The sequence below is a fragment of the Taudactylus pleione genome, unplaced genomic scaffold (genome assembly GCF_031769625.1).
Source record: "Taudactylus pleione unplaced genomic scaffold, aTauple2 ptg000707l, whole genome shotgun sequence".
In the NCBI taxonomy this organism is placed as follows: domain Eukaryota; kingdom Metazoa; phylum Chordata; class Amphibia; order Anura; family Myobatrachidae; genus Taudactylus; species Taudactylus pleione.
The window spans coordinates 13,086,833-13,101,988 of NW_028285109.1; the positions used below are offsets into that span (position 1 = coordinate 13,086,833).

Here is a 15,156-nt window from a genome sequence, read left to right on the forward strand (position 1 = left end):
CCTCGCACGCTGGGTATTGAAGAGAGTAATGGTGCGTACACACTGGGCGATTAAAGTGGACGACTGAACGATAACGATATCGTTATCGTTCAGTCGTCCACTTTATCGTCCATTTTTAACACAAAAAAGATGAACGATGACGACGACGCGCGTTCCCGCGGGTCGTTCGTCATCCTCGTTCATCGGGCTGACATGCAGGCCAACCTGACGACCTCGTCAGGTTGCTGCATGTCAGGGAATGGGTGAGAGAGCCCGGCGCTGAACGATATCGCTAATGATATCGTTCAGCGGCTGTGCTCAATGTCATGAACGACATTGAGCACAGCCTGCCGGGGACACACTAGACGATATCGCTCAGGGAGCATATCGTCTAGTGTGTATGCACCTTAAGTGATATGGGGGCTCTGTATTTGGACAGTGAATGAAGAGGGCAATGTGTATTGGGAAGAGTGAAGAGGGGGCATGTATTGGTGACAGTGAGTGAAGAGGATGGGCTGCGTATAGCAGCTGCTATGCTATTTTGGTGTCACCCCCTCAGACAGTGTTACCGAATAGCGCAGCGTCGCTGAGGGATGGCCCACTGATGGCCATCCCTAGTCATTGTACAAGACCCGGGCAGGACTGGCAGCATCCGGACAGAACATGGTAGCCCTGGGAGGTGTGATATGTATTACCGCCAGCCGCATGGCCGGCGGTTCAATTCCCGACAGCGGCTGCCCGACAAAGGAGGAAATCCTGATCGTCCTAAAGGTAAGTATTTACTAACCTAACCCTCCCTTAGGGGTGCCTTACCCTAACCTCCCCCCCCTCTAAGTGCCTAAACCTATCCCCCCTTCCCCGCTGCCTAAACTTAAATCCCCCGGGGGGGGTGCCTAACCCTAAGTCCCCCCCGGAGGTGCCTAACCGTCCCTCCCCCTAACCTTCCCGGGGTGTGCCTAACCCTTAATCCCCCCGGGAGCCCTAAACCTAACCCTCCCCCCCCCCACAGCTGTCTGCTGCGGCGCCCAGCATCCGCTCGATTGGGATGCCGGGCGCCGGTCTCCAGACGTCGGGGAAATGACAGGCGTCTAGATTTAGACGCCTGTCATTCATCCATCCCTAGTCGGGATAAAGCAGTCTGGAAGCCGGCAGTCGGCATTCAGACCGTCGGGTTCCAGACTACATCCCGCCCTGGGAGCATGGCCCTGTAAAGCTGATCCACATACCCATCTTTTAATAAAGATAAACAAATCTGGAAATAGGGAATTGCTGGGCCACATTAGGGAACTTTCACAGGCTTCCAAGTCATATCACATTGCATTTTTAGAGACTTTATTATTCCATGAGGTGGCATCTGCAGCCCCCTGCATCTGATCTCAGCATTGTGTGTGTGACTGTGCCCCAGTCCATCTTGGTGACTGGTCTCATGCCATCGCCAGTTCCTTGTAATACACATGCAGCGTGCAGCCATGTTTCATGAATATGTGTAGACCAGTAGCACAGCCGCAGGACTAGTAGTGCTGTGTAATATGCGGGAGAGGACCGATGTGGCGCTATACGGCGGGGGGAACATACTGCGGACACCGTGTAACAGAACGGAACCCTTTTCTTGTTGCACAGGAAGCCGCCGCCGGTAATAGAGCAGTAACAGGAGCGTTGTTGCTGTCGCTGTACCTGGAGAGAGCCTCCGGCTACCTGGATGATGGAGGGGGACCTACTGGACACGTTAGAGGCTTTAGGGTGAGGTACCCCCGTGACCCGGCGCTGTGTATGGAGGTGCCCGCAGGAGGGTTTCGTTACCGGGTGCACACAATGCGCACCAGCATCTACATGGTAGACGGTCATCATGGCACTTGTAGTTCTGCCTCGGGCGCAGCGCTTGCACCTTGCTGCTGGATAAATTCTGAATGACATTGTGACATTTAGTCATCAGCTGTTATGCCATGGTGTTAGAGTAATAAAACAGTTTTATCATATAAGTATAAATCCCAGATGAGCACAAATTATATTTTCGTTACATCGTTACATTAGGGCATTGCACTTTATAGCACTCATTTCTGTAGGCCGAGTGGATACACATAATAGCCCTACATTTAGTTTGTAGTCCTCGTAATTTTTTCATAATGACATTGGCATAGTGCCATATGGGAAAGGGGGAGGGGGCTTGGACACCCTCATTTTAAACATAAGAGGTGCTACCATGCTGAGACTTGTAGTACAATGCAAAGGACAGAGAATGCAGGTGCACAAATACTAAGAACAATGATAGTCAAAATAACCCTGATAAACGCTACAATTAACATGGAGTATAAGTGAAGTTCCTAGTATATGTTTGGCCAAAGATGTTTGCCCATCCACCATGTCAAGGTGAACCCCATCAGATGGGTCCCTAACATCCCTAATACTAACACATTAAGTCAAATTGTCTAGTACTTACCTGTAACATTCCCCTTTCTAATATAGGGGTCTATGTACTAAGCAGTGTTAGGAGACAGAGTGAAAAGTGATAAGGTACCAGCCAATCAGCTCCCAACTGTCATCTCACAGGCTGTGTTTGAAAAATGACAGTTGGGAGCTGATTGGCTGGCACCTTATCACTTTTCACTCTGTCTCCTAACACTGCTTAGTACATAGATCCCATAGAAATAGAATTTGACGGCAGATAAGAACCACTTGGCCCATCTGGTCTGCCCTTTTTTACCTTTTGGTCACCTCAACCCTATGTGATCCTCAGTTCCTACAGCAATGTAGGAACCTGTGCTGATTAGAAACACTTAGAGGGTTATTGAATATGGGAGCGAAAAGTCCATGCTGGATTTTTCGCTCCACATCGGAGCTTTTCCAGGGATAAAGTATTGGGCGTGCGCCCGCTTTATCCCCGTATTCAATTAAAAAGCTACAAAAACGGGAGCCGGCAAAATAAGATCGGCGGAAAAAAATGGGATTTACCTGGAATAAATTGTAGGACCCCCCTAAAGCTGTCAAAACATGGGGGATCACTATGGGTACCCCGTTTTAGCCTGCAAATGAAAGTTGGGGTTTTAAATAGCCGCAGCAAGTGATGCAGAAGAGCACTTAGGTTGTTTTTTGCATTTTTTTTAAATGATCCCATCAAATTTGGGGTACATGAAAATGGGTACTAGCATATTTTTAAGTCCCTAAAAGTGTTTTTTTTTTTTTCTTTTAATTCTGCAAAAATGCACCTGCCGCTAATAGCCTATTCTAGAATACACCTGCCGCATACTTACAGAATACCCCTGAACCTATTTCCCTATTTTGAAACACTTTTTTTTCCTTATTTTTTTTTGGTGTGTCCCTATTTTTTTAAAAAAACTTTTTTTTTTTACACCGTTATTTTTTAAATGTCATTCCCAGGGGTGCAGGCTATGTTTTTTAAGCCTGCACCCCTAAACCCCAATTCTGCACTTTTTTCGCCACCTATTCAGTGGTGAAAAGTTATCCCCGTTTTTTTTTCAAAGACTTTTCAAACCTGCGAAAAGTCTTTGAAATTGAATAAGGGGATAATTGAAATCGGTGAAAATTACGTCATCGACGATAATTTATCACCGATTCCGAAATTTCAGCTCCAAATTGAATACCCCTGTTAATGCAGGTATGTACAGAAGTTGGGGATGGGGGCTTGGACTGCACACCCTGATTTTAAACATAGGTGCTACCATGCTGAGACTTTTAGTGCAATATGGGGGCTGATACGGAGTCGGACACACCTGCGCTGAGGTAGCCTGCTTACTACCACATACTGTTTTTGTGTCCGCAACAATCCTCATTGATATTAAGAATCAATCTGTCAGAAATAGGCATCCCTACTCTATATAAATAACAAGTATGAAGAAAATGGTGCTGCCACCCAGAGAAGCCCATTTCACAGAAAGTGGTCTGTCAACAGACAGCTCAATCTCTCAGCTTTTGCTGTCTCTATGTGCATATTCATGGTCTGGGGCATGCACAGTCGGCAGTCACTTTCAAAGATGTATTCGCAGCTTGCATTTCCCCTTGCTGTCTTCCAGAGAGGACAAAGATCAGCCCCAGACACACGACACTTGTAGTTTTCTGAAATAATGTGTATCTTTTCCTAGGTACCATGGTCCCTTACTGGAGGAGGACAGTCTAAGTCCAGCTTTGGAAGGTGGATTGTCATCTCCTGAGTATTTGCAGCTCTTGTGCTGGCTCAGTTCTCAAATTAAGCTGTTGGATAACTTAGAAGAAAGTTTAATCTCTAAAGGTAAGTGACACCACACACAAGCTAATAATCGTGTTGTCAGTGTAAACTTGATATTGAATAGAAAACCTTTGTGAAGAAAGGTTTTGCATTCAATTACAAGTGCAGCGCAACTTATTGGCCGTGTCACAGTGTAGCTCATTGCTAGGAGCAGCCCCCTCTACCTGGCCCACCCTGCACTGGAGGCAGACATGGCATCCTCAACCTTCCCCCTCTCATTCCCGGTGCCCGTCCAATAGTAAGTGAGATGCCAGATGGAAGGGTGTGAGGGTGCTTAATGGTCCTCTACTTACATGCTGTGATAGGGTTCGGTCCGTATGCACCCTCCCCTCCCTCCTCCTCCTCCGGCTGCATCATAATGGCATCTGGCAAAAATAAAATTCCCGGGGGAACGCTGAGAATGTAAAGGGCAATCTTCACAAATCAATAGATGTACTGTATTTTGATCAAGAATAATGTTTCAAAGTATCTTACTGGTCCATCATCTCCCTCTATTGCCAACCAGAGTCAGGGAGAGTGAACTCCAAACTAAAGATGTTCTGCAGATCTGGTTACGCTAATATTTTCCGCCATTTGAAATGTGGGGAGATAGTGAATGCAATACATTGCCACCTATGCCGCTACTGATACGTATGATTATAGTAGAGAATGTTTGTATCCATTGTCTATATTTATTGTAATAGATGGAGATGTGGAGAGCTTGCAGTTGGAGGTCAGTGGTTTCTTGAAGGAGATCTTTTGCCCTTATGCTACGCTGGTATCTGGAGACATCAAGGGCAGACTGAAAAACAAGGACGACTGTCTGAAACTGCTCTGTAAGTACAGGATTACAAATTAGGTAGTTCAAAATAATGTATTTTTATTTTACATGACACAGATTTCTGTAATAATCACTGTGTTACTTAGCAGTATGTTAGAAAAAAAGTTCAGTACAAATTTGCTCAACTTAATGAATTAAGAGTCCTGCAGCTTTAGAACAACATTAGGTTTGTGAACATACATAAGTTCAGGATTTTTGCCAGTTAGAATATGCAGACCATGTTACATGGCTACACGGCACGAAAGCCATAAATACAACATTATATGCTTTATTAATTGAGTCCTTGCCTGATGGCTATTGTCCAGTTCATTCTTAAAATCCTTGATATGTGTAATCTATCTGCCTGCTGCATGCCCTACCTTATGAATAACATTATATTTGGGTAATTTAGCACAAATGGTGATTGGAAAGGGTCTGAGCTTGTTGCCAGTACAATGTGAAGTAACAGCAGAAAATCTTCTGCCTTTGATACGGTTACACATGTGCAACGTAACATAGCCCATTCATTGCTTTCCTACTGTAATACTATTGTAACAATCACGTAGCCATCTGAGCCACAGATTACGTAACTGTAGATATAGCCGGGACTAAACATGCTGTGGAGTAACGATAAGCGTTCAAATGGAATCTTGACCATCATTTGGTGTGAGCAACTGCATTTACTACTCTGCTGTACCACCAATGCAGTCAATTAGTACATCAAGGTTTTTTTTCCATAAAATTACAGTACATAGAAACTGTAGTTTTGCATAAATTTTTATGTATCCCCACTATGTATTAACAAGCAAATGTGAAATCTCATGTAAAGACCTCTATGTACCAGACTCTGAAAAGCGTAGCTTTTCAAAATTTGGCCTTGTTGGTTAAAACCACTTTATGCCTATGGAGGCATTATCACAGAAGAGGGATGTACGATCTCTCTCCCGCTGCCTCCGTCTGGCTCTGGTAACTGACACTGCGCGTGTGGGCAGTGTCACATTCTTAGGAGGAGTCATTTGAAAATGGGAAAGACTCCTCCGTTGCGCCTGGGATGTAACTAGCAGGGACAGCGGTTGTCACTACCACAGTCTTTGCAAGCTGCATTTAGTACATAGAAGTAGAATTTTTGTTAATGAAAATTCCTTTGCGATACAGACTGTTAATAATGGTGGCACTGCTGCTGTGATTATTAATGCATAGCCCTCTGTGTTGTATTGTATTGTGTTGTATTATCACTAATACAGTGATGCACATAAGCTATTGAGTTCCTTTTTCCTATGGCCACAAGTATATATTATATTTCAATTTGTGTTTTTATATAGTATGAGTTCTTATATTTATTTTTGCTATTGACCTTTCTATTGTTAATGGTATCTTGTTTTCTACTTCAGGGTCCATAGGGTATCCACAGGATACCTTGGGTATAGGCGATGGCGGCAGACATCCAGGCACCACAGAGTTAAATTTTCAGCCTCCCAGGATGCACTGGGGTCCCTCTCCTATACCCCGCCCCCGAGCCTCAGGCCACTTAGTTTTCGTCGGTTCCTGGCCGGACCAGTCGCACCGTACAGAGGGGGGTCTTTTCAAGGCCCCTGAATATTTCTTCGCAGCTGTGGCTGCACAACTAGAGTGCTCCAGCATAGGACAGTCAGTATTGACGACCATGCTGTCACTCCTACACCCCGCCGGTACCAGAACGCCGGTACCGATCCGGGGATGCTGGTAGGTAGCTGGGGTCACAGCTAGCGGTGACCCCGGCTACCTGGACTGTGGCCGGATGTACGGGGGACAAGGTACGCGGCGGGGTCCTGCGGTGGGCACCCGCCGGTAACACAGTCCTTTTTGGTCCCCAGGCAGGGGGCTCCCTGGGGACCGGCTGCGCGTGGGGCCAGGTACTGATCCTTCGCCTTCCACTAGACCACCAGGGACAGCGGACCGCAGCATGTGCGGTACAGCACGGTGTTCCAGGGGTTAATAGCAGGCCAGGGGAGAACGCCTTCCCTGTCTCACAGCCGGCGTCTCCCCCGCTGCACAGTGCCATTCCACAGCGGTCTGAGCGGGCCGTGTCAGCGCTCCTCCCCCGGGCCCCGCCTTCTCTCTGCTCCTCGGTGGCCATTTTCTCACTACATGTGCTGGGGATGGCCAAACGCTGCTGAAAGCTGATAAAGATGCCATTGCGGTCCGGGTCCCCCGCATACCTCTCCTTCAATTAAGGTCAGTATATGCAGCACTGTTTTCTACCAGGCTCTGGTCTGTGTAGTTGATTGCAGTGCTTGTAATGCAGGGTATTATCTGTGCATTGTATGTGACTTAAATGCTAGCGCTGTTTGCCTGTACTTTCATTTCTGACTGTCAGCCATTTTCCTATCCCTGTTCTTCTTCTGCTACAGCCCTTGCGGTGCAGTGTTGCAGGGTGTTTATTACCTTACAGTAAACGTGGTTTTTCTGTGTGGGAGGTCACATATGCTCCGTTCACACTCCTCATGTCTGAAAGTGAACGAGGATATCCTCTTCCAGCTATAATGTACTGATATAATGTGCAGTTAGCGGAGGGATATGTAGACGCTGAGGGTTTATGGAGGGCATGCTGTATTTTATATCACGCCCCATTTCTGTCACTGCGCCTGCACAAAAAGGGACCGCCCTCGGCGGGCTAAGATGCTTACAGCCCTTGTGGGCAACGCCCCCTGCGTTTCCCCATAGGGGTTATCGCAGCGAGTGGTGGTCTCATCACATGCAGGGGTCCCTGGGCAGTTGATTGTACCCCAGTGTATCATGTTTTTCGCCCCCCCAGGTCTCGCAGGAGCCTGTGTGGTTGAATTTATTGTCCAAATGGTATAGCACCTGATGGACGTTTTACAGGGGGAGTCACCATTTCGGCCTTCTAAACGGCCTTTCGGGTCTCAGACGGCTAAAGACATGACGTTTGATGACGTTGACATTATTGACTTTTTCAGACACGAGCCCCTTAGTGCAAAGCAGGGTAGTCTGGGTCTAAAGTCTATATACCTGGCCTTATACGGGCAGTCCGTTCGGCTTTGGTTATTACATATCCCCCGTGGCTAAATCCAAATATGCCTTCTTTAAGGATAAGGGTGTTGCCACTGTAATTCCTCTATCTGGTCAGGTGGATCATTTAGAGGAGGTGTGGAAAATCCGGGTAAGCGATTCCAACCTCAAAAACAGTTGACCTTTTGCATACCCCTTTGCGGATAATTACTTTTCCGAATGGGAGTTACCTTTACGGGTAGATTCTCATGTTACACGCCTAGTGAGGAGTGCTACGTTGCCCATACCCTCCAGTCCTCCTTGAAGGAGGTTACAGATTGCAAGGTGCAAAAAAATCCAATTATTCCCTTGCTAGCGGGGCTTCCAGGCCGGCTATGGCCGTGTGCTGGGGGGCCAGAGCCATGGAGCGCTGGGTAGGTAACTGGATCTCTGCACACTGACTCTCCAGCAGAGCAGGTGGATAGTGGCAAATTCTCAGAGACTTAGCCACGTTCATAATGAGACAGTCTTACATATAGCCTACTCCTTTCCAGAATCTCCTCGGCAACAGTAGCGGCTCGGCAGCAGTAGCGGCTCGGCAGCAGTAGCGGCTCGCCGCTCCCTGTGGTTGCGCTCTTGGAAAGCGGACGCATATTCCATTTGGAATGCTTTGCCTTTTACGGGACAGGTCCTGTTTGGCCCTCATCTGGACACAATTGTGGCCCCGCAGGCAGCAGCTACGTCTGCGTGTCTGCCATCGGCTACAGTCCCATCGCGGTCTGGGTCTTCGTCTTTTCGGCCCTGTGAGGCCAGGGTAAGTCTAAAATACAGCTTTCCAAGACAGTCAGTAGCCAGGAAATCTGCTCAGCCATAAGAACAGGCTTGGAGTACAAGACGTCCTACTCCCAAGTTGGACTATAAGTCTTCAGCCTCACGGGACGGGCCTCCTCTCGGGGGACCCCAGAGTTGGAGGCCGGTTTCTCCAGTTCGCCCAGTGCTGGTGTCTGACCACCACGGACACTGGGGTAAGAGAAGTATTTTCTTGAAGGTATGTCCTCTCCTCCCGGTAAAAGCCTCCCAGACGGTTTTTCGTTACAGGTTTACTGTCAATTCAAGACAAGGCCCTGTAATTTTTGAGGGTGTTACACTCTATGCTCCAGGCAGGAGTTTTAGTACCTATTCCGTTTACCCAAAGGGGAACGAGGTATTACTCCATCCTCTTTCTGGTACAGAAACCCAATGGGTCTTACCAGGACATCCCCAACCTCGAATCCTTCAACAAATTCTTAAGGGTTCCTCGGTTCAGGAGGGGGACCCTGCATTCCATCATTCAATGGAGCCTGGGATTTTTGTGGTGTCATTAGATATATTCAGGGTGACTACCTGAATATCCCTATTTTCTTAGCACACCAGTGTTTTCCTCAGGTTTGCAGTGGTCGATAAGCATTTCCAGTTTCTGGCATTGCCCCTTGGTCTGGCCTCCGCGCCTCACGGTTTACCAGGGTTATGGCAGCCCACCTGCGGATACAGGGGGTCCGCTTGTTACAATATCCGGGCGACCTCCTGTTGTTACCAGGGTCTCCAGAGATACTTCAGTGCCATCTGCAACAGACAATATCTGTGTTGCTGCGTTAGGGCTGACTGATGAACTGGAAATGGTCCTCTCTGATTCTTCACAGAGGATGCTCCATATCCCAACATCTGAGGATCTTTGTGATTGAGGAAAAGATCTCTGCATTACAGGCAAAGGTTAGTGCTTTCCCCGGAGGTTTGTCTCTCTCTGGCCTGGTGGCTACGGAAAGCTCACCTAAACAAGGGGCACCCCCTTTGGGATTGCGGATAGGGTCCTTCTGACGACGGACGCCCGTATCCGTGGCTGGGAAGCAGTGACTGGTCCACACTTGTTCCAGGGCAGGTGGACACCAGCAGTTTATGCGCTTCCCATAAACATCTGAGAACTCTGAGCGGTATTCAAGGTTCTCCAGCATGCAGGACAGGTCCTACACGGACATACCGTGCAGGTACAGTCTGACAACGCCATCATGATGGCTTATGTAAACCACCTAGGAGGTTCCCGAAGTCAGGCGACACTAACAGTGGTGTCCCGAATTCTGGCTTGGGTGGAAGGCTATATCCCTGCCTATCATTGGCAGTGTTCATTCAGGAATCCTCAGATGGAAAGCAGGCTTTCTCAGCCGTCAAGACGTGCATTCAGGGAAATGTCCTCTTCATCAGGAGGTGTTCAATCTTCTGGTGAACAAGTGGAGCCTTCAGAGATGAGACTCTTCTGGTAGACGTATGTAGGTCCAGTGGTCCTTCCAAGTTGTGTACCTCGTCCCTCCATTATCCCTTCTTCCTCCAGTAGTAGCAAAAAGGAGGCACGCTCCTGCTGATAGATCCAGCGTGGGCCAGACGGCACTATTACTCAGATCTTCGGAGCCTCTCAGTTAACACTCCGAAGCTGTTGCCTCTATGCCCGGACCTGTTGTCTCAGGATCCTGGCTGACACCCAGACCTGGGTTGTCTGTCCTTGACGGTGTGGCGGTGGAGACTGCCCTCTTAAGGTCTAGGAGTTTTTCCAGCTCTATAGTTAACAGGGGCTCTGTCAATGCTAAGAGCTTGGAAGCTTTTATCTGCAAGAATTTACCATCAGGGATGGCATACTTTCTTTCAGTTGTGTCGCCCTAGAGGCTATGCTCCTTGGGTATTCCGGATATCCAGAGTGTTGGCTTTCCTACAGGTGGGCTTAGATAACGGTCTTCGCCTTGCTTACCTGAAGGTGCAGGTTTCTGCCCTGTTAGTATGGTTTCATCGTAGGATTGCTACTCTTCCTGATATCAGCACCTTTGTGCAGGGTGTACGTTATATTCAGCATCCCTTTGTTCCACCTGTGGCTTCTTGGGATTTGGCTGTGGTCCTTGGGCTCTCTGAGGACCGCCATTTGATCCACTGGACTCAGTGGATTTCAAATGGCTTACGGCTAGGACTGTAGGATCTCAGAATGGGGGGCTCTGTCATGTAGACCTCCCTTTTTCTCATCTTTCCTAGGAACAGGGCAGTGCTTCGCACTTGCCCTGGTTTTTTTACCAACAGTGGTGTCTAGTTTTCACATCAATGAGGAAATTATAGTGCCGGCCTTTACTTCCCCAGTCCTGTCTGCTGGTGAGGCCTCTTTGGATGTGGTACGGGCTCTAAGAATTTAAGTTGACCGTACCAGTCCATTTAGGAAATCAGACTCTCGGTTTTGTACTTTCTGGTTTCCATAAAAAGGGTTGGCCTGCCACTACGCTAACTTTGGCAGGATGGATTCACAGGTCTTCCTGTTCCATCCTCTATTAAAGCTCTTCCACTAGGTCTGTGGGTCCTTTGTGGGCAGCTCGACGTGGCGCCTTAGCGGTTCAGCGGTGATTGGCAGCTACGTGGTCATCTGTCCATATTGTTGTACGGTATTATGCTTTTGATACCTTCGCCTCTCAGGATGCTTCCTTCGGGCGGCAGATTATCCTTACAGCACAGGAGCGTCCCCACCCTTAAAGGATACTGCTTTGGGACATCCCCCAGGTATCCTGTGGATACCCTATGGACCCTGAAGTAGAAAATATGAGATATGGTAAGAACTTACCCTTGTTATCTCTATTTCTACGAAGTCCATAGGGTTCCACAGGACTCCCGCCCTGTCGCACCTGTACTGCAGATGGGCTTTGATCTGGTCACCGGTTTCTCCGTCTCCTTCTGGTGAGAATGTGATTCTTGTGTGTTCCAGACTGTCTTCTCTCTCTTTTTTTGCTCCGGCCTATGGCTTGTTACGAAACTGAGTGGCCTGAGGCTCGGGGGCGGAGTATAGGAGAGGAACCCCAGTGCATCCTGGGAGGCTGAAAATTTAACTCTGTGGCGCCTGGATATCTGCCGCCATCGCCTATACCCAAGGTATCCTGTGGAACCCTATGGACTTCGTAGAAATAGAGATAACAAGGGTAAGTTCTTACCATATCTCATATTTTATTACATTTTATTATAGACTTGTCATACATCTGTTTCTCGGCTGTTATATAGTATAATGAGTGCTGACAACACTGGCAGAAGCTTTCCAATCACCGTTTTCTAGTAGAAGGGGTGATTTCATCCCCTCACTGCATCTGTTGCTGTTCCCAGTATTATTTAATTATACATCCGAAGTACTCTATCACCTTGCCCATTGAGTAGCTCTCCTTTTTTAATTTAATACAAATATGTATTTTTAGGTGATTAATATCAGTAAAGCTGATGATCTGCTTATTGTAATGCTGCTATATTATTTGTTTCAGTGTTTTTAGGCTCAGAGCTTCAGGCTTTGCAAATCCTACATAGTAAGAAGCAGAAGCTTTCATGTCCAGGTGATACAGCGCATATGGAAGTGAAAACAATCTGTGAAGCACTTCGACTTCCTGAACAATCTTTTTCCAATGTTGCATCTATGTTAAAAAGTGTGGAGGAGAAGGTAGGAAGCTTCTAAGTATCTTGCCGTCCTTTTCAGCTCTTGTCCACCACTACTTGGCCTCTAGATAGTTCCAGACATACAATAGCTAGCAGGGGCACAAATAGGGGTGTGCGACTGGTGCAGCCGCACAGAGTGCAGGGCTCTGTGGGCAGCACAGGCCCATGCTCTGGCTAGCAGGGTACCTGGAACTGCATCCTGCATCCAGTAACGCTGCGGCAGCATGCCCGCAGGATCCTATGGGCACTACAGACACGCATCCAGCCATGTGTACAGCTGCTTAGGCAGTCTTGAAGATGCTCCGGGCACTGGTGCGCTCCCGGTTGCCGGCGTCCCCGCCTTTTACGCCATAAGCAATGGGAGTGGGCCAGCACAGGGCGCTGTTAAGCCCTGTTACGGCCCTTATAGCTAGAACACATAGATTGAATCTGGAGCAAACTAGAGCAACTGTTTCATAGTTATTCAGGGGAAGAAAAAAATTAGCTTTTTATCTTTGAAGCACAAATATAGCGAGTTCTCCTCTCATGGGAACAATATATTCCTGTGCACATGTAGCTGAAGACATTGGGTGCTGAGGCCTTAGAGTAATGTGCTTAAATAAATGGCTAGGATGGCGAGGCTTCTCTCTAGTGCATCACTCTTTAAGGAAGAGGAGATGTTGGCAGAGTAAAGGTCCTACATTTATTGGATTAACTTTTGGTCTCATAGATCATTTTAGACCTTTAGAGATTTTTGGTTTGGCATAAGGACATTATCAGTGATGAAACAGCAGATATGACTGACATGCTGTGATTTGTCATTTGAACTTTTTGTCCTGTATCAGTACAGTCGCCATTTACCCACTGATTGTGATGGGCAGAAAGGCAATGTCCTTATCATTTGCCCTTTTTAACATGGCCACAGAGGGAAGCTATAGTTTAGCTAACAGGCGATTTACTTAAAAAGCTGTTTTTGTGATTTTATTTTGTATACATTCATTATAACCTAAGCATGTTACTCTGCAAATTTTTGGGTAACTACTTTCTCTGTCCTCTTGCAAGTAGTACATGACTCCAGACTGTGTATTCCCCTGCAGGTTACAGAGCTCTTACCCAACATGAAGACTAATATCATTGACTCAGCCCTGCTCAGTGTGGAAATGAATTCACAACAGCTGGTGAGAATTTTGCAGAATTTGTAGCTTGTTTGTTATATATTTTATGGTCAATATGACCAAATAAGCATAAAATGGTACATTAGCCTACATGTAAATAGATAAGCTACATTCATCTTCATTTGGTAAGGCACAGCAATAGTGCCTTTTACATTTCAAGCTGTAGCAAGATCCAAACAGGCTTTATTGCTGGGCGATTCTGATGTTCTTGCAGAGCTCATACAGAGTGATTTCTCCACTCTTAGTGTTAACATTAAACACCAAGCGATTGATAAGTTGTACTTGTAATACCACAGCTAATAGCAATGACAAGTGCTAGTGTTAATACATAGTTCTGTTGGATTGTGGGATATCTGGGCAGGAAAATCTTCCTTTTTTTTAATCTTACACCTATAGAGGTGTCGGCAAACACAAGCAATATTTCTGTACCGTAATGGCTGGAAATTGCTGCAGCCGCAGATTGCAGGAGGTTCTGTTGTTTAATTGAATCGGAATCGGACCCTTCCTTTCATTTTAAGTTAATGAATCATCAACATCTGTGTTCTGAGTGGAATCAATTGTCAGTTACTTGCAGAAAAGTCTCACGTCTGAATAGTGTGCAAGTGAATCGTTACTTCCTGCTCAGGTCACAGTTACTGCAGTGTGTAATGCAGACTACATATAACATAAAGTACACACCTTCCCCTACACAATTTAGGTTGGTTTCCACAATAACTATGAGGCTAGAAGCATATGGATAGACTGCTATAGTGAAAACCACCCTGAGGCTGATCAGTACGAGACTGTTCCCCTAGGAGAGAGGCATACCCTTCACTTCTTGGGTATAATGGCAAGTGATTTTACGGACTCTCTTGTCTATTTTGCATATACTACCACGGAGGCCACTAAGTGATTACTATTCAGTCATCAACTGGATCCCCAGTGCTCAATGAGGTCTGGAACTGCCACAGAGCTTTCAGGGAAACACTAATAATGTCTAGGTGAAGCATACCTTAATTGTAGCACCATCCCTGCACTTACTTGTCTGGTTGTTGGTTATCAACACCATAGGAGACCTGATGCTGCTTATCTCCCCATTAGAGTTAAGGTGGGTACACACCAGGCAGATCTCTTTGCCGTCGCACAGACAGAGCGGCCAGTCAGGTGAGTTATATACACTAAACCGATCAGCCTCTCAATGTGTCAGCGCTGACATCACAACTGTGCGGGATTTGACTTTGCACACCTAGCATTAGATGTCAATCACCGGCAGCCCCTGCAGCAAGTGTACCGCCCATACACACAGCAAGATGCGCCAATATGTCTGCAGATATATCGGCTGTTCGCTGACCCGCTCTCGCTGTATCTGCCGCCGGATTACACAGCCGATATATTGCCCAGTGTGTACCCAGCTTTATAGTCTGTACAGGTGGGCTAGCAGTTGGGAAAGGAATGACATTTGTTTATTTTTATTCACAGAGCTTGCCTTGTGTCAGTAGGGAGAGATGGTCTTCTTATTGTGACAGTGTTATGGGCAGCATAAT

General features: G+C 47.0%; 1 protein-coding gene across 1 annotated transcript in view; it reads left to right on the forward strand.

The window, feature by feature from the left end:
* Positions 1-1,522: 1,522 nt before the first annotated feature.
* TSLIG3B (tRNA splicing ligase complex subunit 3B) overlaps positions 1,523-15,156 on the forward strand; it is a 31,993-nt gene continuing 18,359 nt past the window's right edge. The window contains exons 1-5 of the mRNA XM_088456628.1: positions 1,523-1,719; positions 4,077-4,222; positions 4,903-5,034; positions 12,311-12,483; positions 13,556-13,636. Coding sequence (XP_088312754.1) covers positions 1,679-1,719; positions 4,077-4,222; positions 4,903-5,034; positions 12,311-12,483; positions 13,556-13,636 — 573 coding nt within the window. The 5' untranslated portion in view covers positions 1,523-1,678. The remainder of the gene's footprint in view (positions 1,720-4,076; positions 4,223-4,902; positions 5,035-12,310; positions 12,484-13,555; positions 13,637-15,156) is intronic.